At 40.2% G+C, this 15,217-nt stretch overlaps 1 protein-coding gene across 2 annotated transcripts in view; it reads left to right on the top strand.

Moving 5' to 3' along the window:
• Nucleotides 1–15,217, top strand: part of ZDHHC17 (zDHHC palmitoyltransferase 17) — a 56,142-nt gene that overhangs the window by 16,400 nt on the left and 24,525 nt on the right. For both annotated transcript variants that reach the window (XM_081211239.1, XM_081211240.1), the window contains exons 2-7: nt 700–803; nt 3,182–3,304; nt 6,180–6,257; nt 7,844–7,988; nt 10,610–10,674; nt 12,137–12,299. In XM_081211239.1, coding sequence (XP_081067365.1) covers nt 700–803; nt 3,182–3,304; nt 6,180–6,257; nt 7,844–7,988; nt 10,610–10,674; nt 12,137–12,299 — 678 coding nt within the window. The remainder of the gene's footprint in view (nt 1–699; nt 804–3,181; nt 3,305–6,179; nt 6,258–7,843; nt 7,989–10,609; nt 10,675–12,136; nt 12,300–15,217) is intronic.

The following is a 15,217-nucleotide window of genomic DNA, read 5'->3' as shown; positions in this document are numbered from 1 at the left end:
ACAGCCAGTCTCAACGTAATGGCAGATGGAAGCAGAATGTGGCATAATCAGTTGAGAATTACTGGCACCATTTTGTACTGATATCTAATCCATCTTTGGATATTGCTTTGTCATAGTCTTTTCCTCATGGCAAGGAGTTCCGTAGCTCAGCTTTTCTCCATTCAGTAAGAAGGGGATAGAGAAAGAGAAGAATCCCAAATCAGTTGGAGGGGTGTGGTGATCCCTTGGTCTGTTATACTCTTAGAGAAGCCTCAGGAGTGTGATTTAAAGAAGACTGGGAAACTCAAATAAAGAACCACCTTGTTTAGGAACCCAAGTATTAGGAGTAACGCCTATATAATTAGCTGAAGAAACTGTGCATTTACCACCTTGCTTTGAAGTCTGTAACATCCCCTGAATTTAAGATATACAGCATAAGTTTAACTGTTTCTTGATAAAATTCTATCTCCTGGCACACTTTATGTTTTACCAGTTTTGTTCTAAAACAAAATCTTTTTCTTGCTTAACTTCCCCAAGTCTCCAAGTTCCAGACTTTAAATAACGATAAATTAGCCTGTAGTTAAGAGGGGGTTCGCTGCAACCACTCTGGGGAATCAGCATGCTGGAATGGATGGGCCAATTGCCTGATGCAGCAGAGCTTTTCTTCTGTTTTAGAAATCTTAAAATGAATCTAATAGTGTAATGAACTTCTTTTTGTAGGAAATCAAGCCCCAAGCACATTATACCCATGGATACAGTGAATCTCTTGGGCGCAAAAGTCACATTGATGATTATAGCACATGGGATATCGTCAAAGCTACACAGTAAGTGGGTTTATTTGACAGCTTGTCTATTTTGGCACCATGTGGAAAACAATTCTCTGAAAATGTCTGCATAAAGATTTTGAGGAACGGAACAGCAATTTTGGACTGGTACATCTTGAAAAGTCTGTGGAGGAAAGAATGCATATGCAAACACACTTCAGTCTTGTTTGTCTGTAGCTTCAGTTTAAGAATCCAATAATGTGAGTGTTAAAATAATTAGAATAAGAGCATCACAGAGTATATTTGCCCAGTTACATTTCACCAGTCCTCTGTTTGCCAGCCCTACTACCCTCTTCCTGCCAGCTACTTAACACTGCAAAGACAGCAGCCATTACTACAATATATGCTTTTGCCCTGTTACTCTCCTAATGCTGCAGCTGTTGCTACCAATTGTTAAAGTGAGAAAGTAGGAAGATGGGAGGGTGGGTGTCCAATCCTGGTATCCACTGAAATGTGGACATGTTTAAGGGGCTGTGTTCAGTGTAGGAGAGACTAACCCAGCACAAGCGAAAACAAAGGAAGAGCAAACAGTCACTTGTGCATTGTGGAGTTTTGAGAAGACATTTACCTTTTGCAGACACAGGAAGTATTGGCAGACACACTGGTGCTTGTAGGTGATACATTGGTGACCCCTGCACTACACCATGGAAACAGTACACCTTGATTGATGTAGCTATTTTTCTGCCTTCTCTCATTTCTCAGATTATACTTAACTTGAATCATATCTCTTCATTCAAGCAGGTACCTATGTAGAGAGCCACCAACAGTAGTTTTAATAATGGAAGTGCCAAGAGAAGAGGAATTTGTATTTAATCTCTTCTATATTTCCCCCCTCTTCACAGTCTAGTGTTAAGATTTACTTAATAGAATCACGGTCATGCAGAGTATGCATTGTTCTTCCCATAGCTGTAATACTAGAATAAAGGTGTTTGTCTTACAAATGTGATAACTTAGAGAGCAAAATGAGATAAAATTGAAGAGGAATTATCTCCCTTCTGTTCCCAAGATCCAGTTTCAGGTTGTAAGTTAAACTGGATAACAGCTGGAAAAAAGATTTCATGCAAATATAAATGGCGATGATAGTGTTTTACCTTAGGATATTAGTAAAAGCTGTTTCATACTTAAGAGAAATGTGGAAGTGAGCACCAGCTAATGTTTTGCCTAAAAATAGCTACAGTGTTTTAATATCTGAACACTAATTTTCTTCTCTGCTGTCCCTGAACAAGCTAAGATTGTGCATTTAGTTAACAGTAAAGCCCAAAATTAATGATGTATAGTAGATTGAAGGTTTATGTTACTTTTGCTTTAGTTATGCAAGGTAAACCTCAATTTTGCATTTGTATGTGTAAAAGTAAACCTGAAAACCATTTTGTCTAAACTGCGGAAGTACAGTGGTACCTCGGGTTACAGACGCTTCAGGTTACAGATGCTTCAGGTTATAGACTTCACTAACCCAGAAATAGTACCTCGGGTTAAGAACTTTGCTTAAGGATGAGAACAGAAATCATGCGGCGGCCTCATTAGCTAAAGTGGTACCTCAGGTTAAGAACAGTTTCAGGTTAAGAACGGACCTCCAAAACGAATTAAGTTCTTAACCCAAGGTACCACTGTAGTATGGAGTCTTACAAGACACTGTAATAAGTTAGGATACTTAAAGTGTGGTACAGTAAGCCTACAACTTGCATGCATTTAACTTGTGCACATTCAACGTTATCTGAGTGGCAAAAAAGAAGAAAAGAAAGAGGGTGGGGTTTGGGGGGAAATGACTTTGGCAATCCCACCTGCCATTGAATCAAATGGGTTTTGACAATACACAATTTTGGCTTTAGTAATTAATCATGGGTGATATCCAGTGTTTGTCCTACTTGGAGTAGAACTATTGAAATCAATGGGCAGGTAAATTTTCACTTATTTCAGTAGGTTTACTCCAGGTATGACTTAATTAGATCTTACTCCATTTGCTTAAGTATTTAGAAACAGTAAAATGCAAGGCTTGCAACAGTATCATAAAATATACATTCTTACTGTGATTAATATGACCAACAAATTTGGCCTCACCTTGGTTTTAGTACTGAAAATGTATTCAGTTTTGATTGAAATAATTGATTGTGAAGGGCAAGCACAACTTGACATCTGGGACCTTGGAAGTATGTGAAGGGTAGATTGTGAATAAACTACAGCTCGCATCAAGGAACATCTGAGGAAGGAAAATAAAGTAACTGAGCTCCATGGGGACACACTGGTATTTTTTATAGATTGTGTCCTATGTTTTTAAAATCACAGTCGCAGTATATATAAAATAAGATATTAGGATTCAAATCTGCTTTGTCTTTATTTGTCCAAAATATCTGATTATCATAATTGAATCTTTTGTCTAGGTATGGAATTTATGAACGTTGTCGAGAGTTGGTGGAAGCGGGCTATGATGTACGGCAACCAGATAAAGAAAATGTTACACTTCTTCACTGGGCTGCAATCAACAATAGATTAGATTTAGTGAAGTAAGTAGTACTCTCCTACCAAAATGAATTCATCATTAGAAGCATACATCAATAGGTCAGAAGGTCAGTGGTTCGAATCCCCGCAACGGGGTGAGCTCCCATTTCTCGGTCCCTGCTCCTGCCAACCTAGCAGTTCGAAAGCACGTCAAAGTGCAAGTAGATAAATAGGTACCGCTCCAGTGGGAAGGTAAACGGCGTTTCTGTGCACTGCTCTGGTTTGCCAGAAGCGGCTTAGTCATGCTGGCCACATGACCTGGAAGCTGTACGCCGGCTCCCTTGGCCGATAAAGCGAAATGAGCGCCACAACCCCAAAGCCGGCCACGACTGGACCTAATGGTCAGGGGTCCCTTTACCTTTATATTAGAATAAATGAGTGCATTAAAGCAAAGTAATTTAAATAGCTATGACTTTTTATACTGCATGGTTTTGTGTCACTCCCCAAAGCTTCATTCTACCAACTTCTGCAGGTACAGTGGTACCCCGCAAGACGAACGCCTCGCAAGACGGAAAACCCGCTAGACGAAAGGGTTTTCCATTTTGGAGGCGCTTCGCAAAACGAATTTCCCTATGGGCTTGCTTCGCAAGACGAAAGCCCATAGGGAAATCTCCGGGGACCTCTTTTAAATGCTAGCGGTGGGGAGCAAAGCCTTCCCCCCCTCCGGCCTTCAGAAGAGGTCCAGGAAGGCTGGCGGGGGCCGAAAGGCTTTGCTCCCCAGCGCCAGCATTTTCCGCCAGCAGCGGCAGCGCTGCCGCTGCTGGCGGAGAGGTCCGCGAAGCCTGGGCGCGCTGATGTCAACGCGCGCAGGCTTCGGCATGCCGGCCACTCTCCGCCAGCAGCGGCAGCGCTGCCGCTGCTGGCGGAGAGGTCCGCAAAGCCTGGGCGCGCTGATGTCAGCGCGCGCAGGCTTCGGCATGCCGGCCACTCTCCGCCAGCAGCGCCAGCGCTGCCGCTGCTGGCGGAGAGGTCCGCGAAGCCTTGGCCGGACAGCTTTTGAAGGCAGGGGGGGAGCAAAGACTTTCGCCCCCGCCAGCCTTCAGAAGAGGTCCAGGACCTCTTCTGAAGGCTGGCGGGGGGCAAAAGTCTTTGTCCCCCCTGCCTGCCTTCCCAGGGGCTTTTAAATCGCCCCGGACAGCGGAGAAGCCCTCCGCTGTCCCGGGGTTTTTTAAAATGCTGGGGGTGGGAAGAAAAGCCCTTGTCCCCCCCCCCCAGCCTTCAGAAGAGGTCGGGGGACAGACTGTCCCCGGACCTGGTCTGAAGTCGGTTTCCCTAGGAACGCATTAATTGATTTTCAATGCATTCCTATGGGAAACCGTGCATCGCAAGACGAAAAACTCGCAAGAAGAAAAAACTTGCGGAACGAATTAATTTCGTCTTGCGAGGCACCACTGTATAAGAGTGTGACCCTTCTTGGCCATATTGGTTCCTTCAAGGTTGCATTACTACAATGCACTTTTATGTGGAACTTGCCTTGTGGCTGATCTGGAAACTGCAGTTAGTGCAATAACAACTTGGGGCCAGTTTACTTCAAGAATCACATTGCCTACACATGCCTAGTTGACTGCTTATATCTGCAGAACTTGCACTTCTACAGGTGTCACATAGTATTTGTTCTGCATTTGCAAGGAGTCGCTGTTTTAGTGTAGCAGTACATGTCCTTTGCAACTCCTTACCTATTGATTTTATCTGTGTGGTAATGATAATTATATCATGTATATTGTTTTTAAATAGTTTTGAAGGTGTTAGGTGTATTTTAACTACAATTTTATGATACATACTGCTCTGATTAATAGCTTATAAATATTTCCAAATAAATAAATAAATATAGATGATACCAAAAATGAAGTCAACATTACTTATGGCTTTTGGTTGTCATGTTTTTTAACAGTATATTTCAATTTTCCTGTGCAGTGATGTTCCATTGCATGTGTTAACTGATCTGAAAAGGATCTGCTGTTAGGCAGGTCCTCAGAGAATCCCAGGAACACTGCTTAGTGCGGAGGGGAGGTGGACCATCAACAGACTTCTTATGCAGCCTCCTAATAGCTATGGATTTCACTAGCACTGTAGATATCAGTTTGCTTATATTGATGAGCTCTATAGAAATGCAACTTCTGAGATTTTATTCATAAGATTATATATATTCTATGAACAAAACCAAAAAGCTCAAGAAAGCAGAATAAGGAGACCATTTTTTTAAAAAGAAGATAAATGTAGAAAAACCAACAAATGAAAAACATTGCTTTTAAGGCCCCGAAGAATAGAAAGGTGTTGTTTTGTCACTGAAGAGATAGATGCATAGGCATCAGGCAAGCATTCTTGGGGGAGAAATTCCATAAATGGTGTGTCACAACTGAAAATATCGTTTCTCCAGTCATCATCCACCTCATCAGTGAGGGGCACTCAAAAGAAAGCATTGCAGATGACCTCAGTGTACAAGGAGGTTGATGTTGGACACTGGCTTTACACTGCCCGTAAGACTTCTGAGGATGCTCCTTGCGTTGTGATGTTTTAAATTGCAGTGTTTCCTCTCTACAGTGGATATGGACTTGTGTGTGGTGTGATTTTCTTTCCTCAGTCAAAAAGTAATGCTGATAGCATGGATACTCTCCCATGTCAAAACTTTTTTCATTAGTTAATTGCTGTATATTAAAATAAATGATAATTATAAATATGTTATTTAACCTCTAGTCACTTTAAAAGTACCTGGTTTCTCCTTAATCTTAAGCCACTGTTATAAAGGAGAACATAATCACTGGGCAAGCTGTGAAATTATATTCATTTCCATAGTTGCTCTTAATGTGTTACACCTCTTTATAACCATGTCTTTAATTACTATCTTGCATTACTACATTTGCACCTGTTTTATGACTGCAGGTACTACATATCAAAAGGTGCTATTGTTGACCAGCTAGGAGGGGACCTGAACTCCACACCACTTCACTGGGCAACAAGGTGGGGAAGATTTCAGCGTTTTTCTCTTCAGTTTTGTCAGAGGAAATTTGTTGATTATTAATCACTGCATCTCAGAGAGGACATTGAAGAGCTGGAAAAGATGCAGCCAATGCAGCCAAAATGATCAAGGGGCTGGAGAAATGTCCTCATGTAGAAAGGTTACAAGTTTGGGGTTTCTTAGTTGGGGGGAGGAGATAAGGGATGGGGGCAGGCATGATAAATGCAAATAAAATTATGCAGAGTGTGGAGAAAATGGATATGAAGATGTTTTTCCGTTCTGTCATCGTTCTAGAATCTGGCTCATCCAGTGATGTTGAATGGTAGGGCAGACAAAAAGAAATACTTCTTGACAGTGCATAGTTAAACTAAGGCTTTTATTACCAAACGATGCAGTAATGGCCACCAACTTGGGTAGCTTTAAAAGGGGATTAAGTGAATTAATGGAGGATAAGGCTGTCAATTCCTAATATTAATGATGATTATATATTGCCTTCAGGATTGGAGGCAGCATGCTGCTGATTATGAGTTGCTGGGGAACAACAGTGACAGAAAGGCACTTTCACTCATGTCCTTCTCTTGATTTTATTTATAGATCGTCTGTTTATAGATAGTATGGATATATTTGTATACTGCTATTCAGAACAAAATATTTAAAAATCTATCATGAGCATAGACAATAAAAACCATGTAGAAGTTTAAAAAACAGATTGGTTAAGTTACAGAAAGATAGAACTTCCAGGTGCTTGGCTGTCCAAATTCTTAATGACTAGAAATACCCCAAATAAAATTCTTATCTTCTGTGTGGTTTTGACAACAGGACAAGTTGACTAAGTAAATTTAAAGTAGCTTATTTTTGAGCAGCTAAAAAAATTGGGGTGGGAGGATGTTTTTGAGTTCTTGGAACAAAACCCAAAAGTAGAGTGCTATCCACGCAGGATTGTGTGACTCGAATAAACAGCTGGAACAGATGTGCTCCAAACACAGCTATTGCATTGTGTGGCTTGTTCAGGTCACATCCTCGCCATACATTTAAAACACTCCTATACCACTTTGGCAGTCATGGCTTGCCCTGCCACAAAACTCCTGGGAGTTGTAGTTTGTTACGAGTGCTGAGAGTTATTTGGAGGTACCTCCCAGAGCTACAATTCCCAGCACCCACAACAAACTGCAGTTCTCAGGATTCTTAGAGTGAAGTCATGGCTGTTAAAGTGGTTTAAGATTGCTTTAAATTTATGGTGTCGAAATGACCACGCTCTTATGAGTTTGCACTATTTTTTTCCATTGCATCTTCTTTCTACTTGTGGAACCCTGTTGTCTTCCTTAACTTAGGACAAGGTGTCTAGTGGATAGATGACCCTGCCAGATATCAGGGGATCAGATACATGTTTGCTTCCTTCTATATGTGCATTTATTTGTACCAAGATAAAAATAAACCTGTGTTGCTTAACTAGGATTCAAAATACATTGCAAACCCTGTTTTTTTGAGTTCTTTGATTTGTTGAACCTTAATGTTTGTCAATGTAAAGTTCTTAATGTGGTTTACTACAGTCTAAAGGTTTTTCAATCTTATATTCTTATTATTTCAGACAGGGTCATTTATCAATGGTTGTACAGCTAATGAAATATGGTGCAGATCCATCATTAATTGATGGGGAAGGATGTAGTTGTATTCATTTGGCAGCTCAGTTTGGACATACCTCGATAGTTGCTTATTTAATAGCCAAGGGGCAGGTATGTATGTACTTAACTTTCTGTAGTTTTTAGTGGTGGTAGAATCTAAAGACCCAGTCTTCCTGGGTTTTTTAACGCATCCTTATATATCACAAAATGAAGTTGTTCTCCAGATTAATAAGCTACTATTGGAGCTGTAATTCTTTGCACACTTACCTCACAGTAAGTCCTGTTTAACTCAGTAAAAGTTGTTTCTGAATTAATCATGCTTAGGATTGCACCATCAATTTTGCATTGTTTGAATAAAAATCCTTGATCAGTTGTACCATACCTATGGAGTAGGACCTCCACATTTTACTCCATGTTTCTCTCTGAGCTCTTCATTATTCAAGGATCACATACAGTAGCACCTTGGCTTACATTACCCTCGGGTAACGTAAACTTTGGGTTGTGAAAGTGGCAAACCCGGAAGTGTTTCGCCGCGCGCACATGCTTAGAAGTGCTCTACAGCATCAGCAGAAGCAGTCCCTCCAGTTGCGGAAACCTCGGGATCTGACTGGAGCTCCGGAATGGATCCTGTCCGCATTATTACAGAATTTAATTAGGTGGAGATTTTTTTTTTTTACATTTTTTGGCCAAGACATTCTACTGTTAAACACTAATTTGTTCTCCTTTTCATTGATGATGATGAAGAATAAGATAACAAGCAGTTATAAGGTCAGTAAGTTTTTTAAGCGTTGCACTTGTATTAAAAGAAAAATCAGTCCCTGCCTGAAAGTGCACAGTCTTGAAAAGAAAAAGGAATGGGAAGGAAAATAGAGTATGTCTAGGTAAAATTTCAACGTGTAATCCAAAAAAAATAATTAATATTAAGGATGTTCCATTCTTAAGGTACATTGTTCATGTATGTCTCTGGTTTACCTAGATCTAAAGGGTAGGTATGTGTGGGTAGGTAGCTATAATTCAAATGTATTTTCTTCTCAGAAGGGTTAATGATATTGTATCCGATGTTAGTTAACATGGCTTATTCCAAGTGCAACTTGGTTGGATGGAATCCATTGGGTTGCGCCTGACCAAGTTATACTCTGAATAATCCCATTGACATTAATGAGCTTTAGTGGGTCTATTCTGATTATCAGTTTTGAGTACAACATGGTCAGATACAGACCGTGATGCATCACAATTTTTTTCCTGCTGCTGATTGCTGTACATTTTTCTTACATTTGTATTCTAGATAGTGCATCTGCTTAATAAAATGTATGTATGAAATATAAGGTCTGTGCAGATGCAGCACCATGGTCTAGCAGTCAGAGTTGAGGTCTAGCAGAATCAACAAGGACATTCCCCCAGTTCAATTCCCTGTTGTAAGTCATCCATCAAGGTGACCAAAGCTGTCTGTTTCCCATAGCCAGGCCTGAAACCATATTGAAATGGATCTAGATAATCCATCTCATCAAGAAACCCACAGAGCTGAGATACCACCACACATTCCAGTACCTTGCCCATACAGTAAATGGGATATTGGAAACTTACCAATAATTATCCAATATGGTGGGATTCAGGGAGGGCTTTTTCAGTTCGTATTGGTCTTATAAATGCTGAGATCCTGTCTTGTTTTAAGCGAGACATTGACCACTCCCTTTATCCACTCGACCCATGACCCACTGGCCCTTTAATGAGCCAGGAAGGGCAGGGTTCTGGCACAGATGTGGTAAGTCTCAGATTTCCAAAGATCCTCTCTATGTCCTTGAGCTGCACAAGTTGAAAAGCATTCATTATCATGGGACAAGCAGAGCTCAAAGTTACATCTAATGGACCCGTATCAAATCTTCATGGTTTTCAAGTTTGTCCCTGCATATGCAGATTATTTCTGAAGCATCTGTTACTCTTAAAAGGATTGAACTGTAGATTAACTTTAACCAATACGATATTGTTAAATACGAGGAATTTCAGATTATTGTTCACATCCAAAGATTCCTTTAGTCAAACAGCCAAAGTCTTGTACCTATAGAGTGGAATATTCTTGATTCTTAACTTTCTTACATTGCACAAAACACTATAATGTATAACAAGGTTCCCTCCTCTTTGAAAGCTATTTGAAACATGGCATGGAAGCCATCTGTTCAAGAAACAGAAGTGAGTCCACAGAACCAGTTGAAAATTTCTTTGGATCCTGCCCAGTGCGATTATTTCATTCTTCCTACTTCATTGTTAATTCTGATTGGAAGATGTACATATTATTTGGGTAGTTCATTTGCAAAAATGGCAGAGTTGTAACAGCAGATGGTGCTGTAGCATATATTATGATGTTTGATCTCTTATATTACATGCATACAATGTGGTTTATTAGGCATTTTTCAGTGTGTGAAAACCTCACTATTTAAAATATTTGCTTATTTATATCACTGTACCATTTAACACCATTTAACAGAGATGGGAAACATGTGGTCCTCCAGATGTTCCTGGACTACAGTTCACTTCATCTGGGGGCATTGGCTATTGTGACTGGGGCTTATGTAAGTTGGGAGTCCTATAACATCCAAAGGACCACAGGTTCCTACCCCTGGTTTATAATGATTTATTGAGCCCTTCAAGACTAGACATCTGGAAGTTTGTCCTTGATATTTTTTCTTCAACTTCAAGAAATGTGCATGTCTGATTACTGTTGCTCTTTTCATCAGGATGTAGATATGATGGATCAAAATGGAATGACTCCTTTGATGTGGGCAGCTTATAGAACACACAGGTAATTTGCTCATTCAAAACTAGACCAATCTGAAGCTTTTTGTACTAATCAAATAGAATAATGAACTATACAAAATGTGTAATATTTTTACCTTAGAGGTGATTAATCTTTTTTTTTTTTTTTTTGTTATTTTAGTAAAGGGAGCTTTATTTCTAAGCATTCATGAGTAGGAAAACTGATTCAGCATTACAGGAATGTCACATTGGGACCAACATTCCTAGCGTGTTTTGTTGACATATGTTGAAAATATCTGTCTTTTTGGCATTTACACAAAGTGGATTTTTTACACACTTTCCTTCCAGTTATCATCTTCAGAGACAGACACAAGATATTTTCTAGGTTCAGCACACCTCCCCCATTTTCAAAATTCTGTCCCAACTTTAGGTTATTATGGAGAAGAAGAGTCAAAATCTTTGGACTACATCCAATATTAAACGTACTCACAATAAGCCCTTTTGAAATGAATGGACATAATCAGTTCTATTTTTCTAGAAAAAGAGGTACTGTAATTCACCATGAACACCTCCCTTGTTCTCTTATGGCAGTGGCACCCACCTGAAAGGTGCTGTAACTGTGTTCTGGTGAGCTCTGGCTAAAAAAAAGTCTTGAACATGACTAACCTAATCCTGCTAATTTCAGTAGTCTACTCTGAGCAGAAGCTGGCTATTTTTGTGTGTTTTCTGAGTAGTCAAATATTCTTCAGATTGAACTATCACCAGTATTGTCTGGGTTAAGAAAAATAAAACTTTTGAAAAGGGACTAAATAGTAATACTGTTTTCGAAAGAAGGAACATCACATTTTGAAGGCAGGTCCAACTGTATGTCTAAACCAGGTTGGGGGTTTTCATACAGTTGTCTGTGGCTGTAAATAGCACACAATTTTAATTATATGGAATTCAAATTGTAATACAATGAAATAAAATACAATATAAGAAATAAAAGAAGTAGTACAATACATTTAAGAATCATACAGCATCTAGCACATAGCAGTTTGGGGACCACTGAACTATGTTCTCACTCCCTCCCTCTGTTAATATCCTAGATATAAGCTGAAATGTCATTTTTGTGATTTCTTGTTGAAATTGACCCCTGGGCATCTGAGATAAGGAGGGGGAAGAATATTAATTTATGCAATGCAGATCAAATATCTAGTCTTGTCTTAGAATTGCTAATGATATTTTTTTTTTACTGCTTCTGGGAATTGGGGCTCTCTGTATGAAATGCTGCCTCAGAAAGTAAAAAAACCCAACCCTAATCATTAACTTATTTTATAGAGTATTTTATAGAGTTCCATGGAAGAAGATCCCCTCCCCCTGCTCATTAGTGCTTTTAATACTGGAGAAAGAAATCTGATTAGTATTGATCAAATGAATTATCACCAAGGGGATCTGATCCCTGGATTAATATGAAGATAATGATAAGTCCTTGTTTTTATGGCTTTAATTTTGCTTTTATTTTGCAGTGTGGACCCCACTCGGTTGCTACTTACTTTTAACGTTTCAGTGAATCTGGGAGACAAATATCATAAGAACACAGCACTACATTGGGCAGTGCTAGCAGGAAATACCACAGTGATTAGTCTTCTTCTAGAAGCTGGAGCAAATGTTGATGCCCAAAATATCAAGGTAAATCATGTTTGCACATTCGGTTGGTTGGTTCTGATCCATGTGAAAATCAGGTACTCTGGTTCATACAACTATGGGAGGTTCTCCCACTTGCATCCTGTACATCCATGAACCCTCTTTCCTCTTATTCTAAACCCATGCTCACTGCTATGCTTTTCTACCCTCAGTCCCTACCATTTCATGCACATCCTCCTATCCCTCCCACCCACACTCATGATTTTAGTACTCCACCTTTGTGCTTTGAGCTGCCATGACTTGGATTGGGCTAGTTTAACTCCCTTATCTCCTTGAGCCCTTTCCCACTTAGCTTCCTGCCACCCCAGTTGTATCCAACATTGGTTATTCTCAGAATAAACCAAGTTAAATTATTGACTAACCTAAATCCAGTTGGATACAACCCAGTGTTTATAACATTGCTTTCATACGAAGCAATTTTCACTTAAAATTCTCTACTGTCAATATGTCTTCGTTTACTTCTAGATCTCCCTAAATACAGCTGCTCTAGTCTGGAACATGTGTGTTTTCTCTTCAGTTAATGGCAAGCAGCAGTATGCCATGGTACCTTTCTACAGACATACTTTTTCAATGGGATACCAATAAAAAGAAACAACATATAAGAACGTGTAACCACATACATAAATAAAGTAACATATTGATACGTTATAGAGAAAGCTCAGGAAGCTTTCTCCATTTTGGCAGATAAGAGTTGCAGGGAGAATATTTTATTTAGTCTTTGAAATGTTTGGAAGAGAGAATAAACAAAAGTGGTCAGATACTTGAACTGAAAGCTCCTATTCATAATATTAGTAAAATGCTGCAGGCTAATACAAAGAATTGAAGCAGGTATCTCTTGGAAGGCACCAGTAGGCCACTTACACTTGATTGCACCAGAAAGCTAAATAATCCCTCCCTTCCAGTCAGTACAGTAGAAGAAATTATGTATCTTTGTGCCTTTTGTTGACTCTGTATTGGGGATTAAAAGCTCGCTCTCTTTGTTTGCAAGTATTGTGCAAAATCATAGGTATTCTGCCATATTTTGCCGGCCCATGCTGTTTTGTTCCTTTTACCTGTTGTTTTTCTCTTTTCATTATCCTTAATAGACGCAGGGTAGAGTAAACATATATCTGTGTTGTCTCTACACCCTAATCTGTGCATGATGGACAGTACACATTGGTTCTGCTACACTGCCTGTTGGTAAAAATATTGATGGGTTGATACAAAATATTGCTATGTATTAAGAATACACAGCTATGGTAATCTAAATGCATCTAGGACAGCAGGTAGGCTTGCCATATTTCAAAAAGTAAAATTCCTGACACACTCAAAGGGAAAAAAAACAGGGGGAAGGGTCATTGGCCTGCCCCCCCAAAAAACAAAAAAACCCTAACACCCCCCCCCCAGCATCTCCAAGAGTTGGTTCTTCTTCTAGCAGGGAAAGAAAGGAAGATTCTTTGTTGAGAGCCCCCCTTCCCCCACTTTGGGAGAGTGGGACTGAGGAGATAAGTTCCTTTGAACCTGCTCCAGAGCAAGTAGCCACAGGTGCCCTCTCTTTTAGACGGACTCCTTGCCTCCTGCTCTGCATCCTAAAAAGGGGAGTGATTGTCTTCCTCCAGGCAGCAGCCATGGCAGCTTTGAGAAGGTAACGCAGTGTGTCTCGGGGGAGGAGGAAGTTGGGAGCAGGATAATTGAGTCATCTTTATTTCCCTTTCCCGGTGGTTGGTGGATACTCGGGGCTGCTCTTGCCCTCTTTCCACTGTCCTCCGCACTCCCCTCCTCCTCCTCAGTTGGGGCTGCTTCGTGTTGGGAGGCTGGGGGCACAAGCGTGCTTTGGGTCTCCCACATAAGTGGGGACATTCCTTCCACTACTCAGTGGGGGGGGGGTGTGGGTGACAGAAAACAGAAATAAAAAAATCAGGTTTCCATACATAAGATAAATTTCAGACATCTCTTAAAATTCAAATTTTTTCCCCAGGACTCCATTTTAGGCATCCAATTTCCTGGTATGTCAAGAATTTTCCAGACATATAGCAGGCCTACCTGTAAGGTACAGGCGAGTACTAGTTGCAGCCAGCAAAATTCAGACTCTTGAGGTGACTTGTTGCTGTAGTTTGTTTGTGCTCCTTGAAATTGCTAAGCAAGTGTTGCAAGAGTAAAGAATATACACCTTTTCTCATTTTTTCTTCCCTTTGCCATGTTTAGAACTCTTGCACAAAGACTCATCCCATGTTATCTCAAATAGCCCAGGTTGAGGGAAGGAGAAAGGAGGTTGCAAAAATTTGAAAGTGGCCTTTTTCCTCTCCCTCCCTCTGGGCCTTTTAAAGAAGGCTGGGAAGAGAAGCAAAGAAGGCAGTGGAGAAGGATTCATCATTGCCTTCCCCTGGCTGAGTTGCCTGCAGAGCTAGTTGCTGAATTACTTTTTTAGGATGTCTAAAAAGTATACCGATCCTACTCTCAATAAAACACTGATGTATATTAATGCAGAATTGGATTTATGCAGTATGGAAAAAAGGTGACTCCTTGAACTGTTAGCTGTTGCGAACTATGTGTTGTGAGCTGCTTTTGACTTTTCAGGGCACTGTGTCTTCAAAAAGACTAATTCAGTTGAAGTGACACAGTGACCATCTTTGATTGTATCTCAGGTCTGAATGAACTTTTTACTTCAAATCTCCCTTTATGGTGTGAGCAAACAAATCAGGAAAACTCTAACTAACCATACCTCCCCATTTTGCCTGGGCTGGGAAAGTGTTGTCAGGATGTTACACCAACTTGAGTGTGTGCTTCCAGAGTCTGACTGATTCAGAGCAGGGTCTGAGGCTGAACCCACTTCACTGTTAAAGGAAAATTAAAAAAATGATGGTACCTTTCTTTCCCCCCCTTTTGACAGAACTGGATGTAAAATTTGCAGGTGTTATAACCTA

The sequence above is a fragment of the Podarcis bocagei genome (genome assembly GCF_964188305.1).
Source record: "Podarcis bocagei genome assembly, chromosome: 10".
Classification (NCBI taxonomy): Eukaryota; Metazoa; Chordata; class Lepidosauria; order Squamata; family Lacertidae; genus Podarcis; species Podarcis bocagei.
The sequence above is the reverse complement of the archived record's forward strand: the minus strand, read 5'-3'. Positions and strand labels throughout refer to the sequence as shown.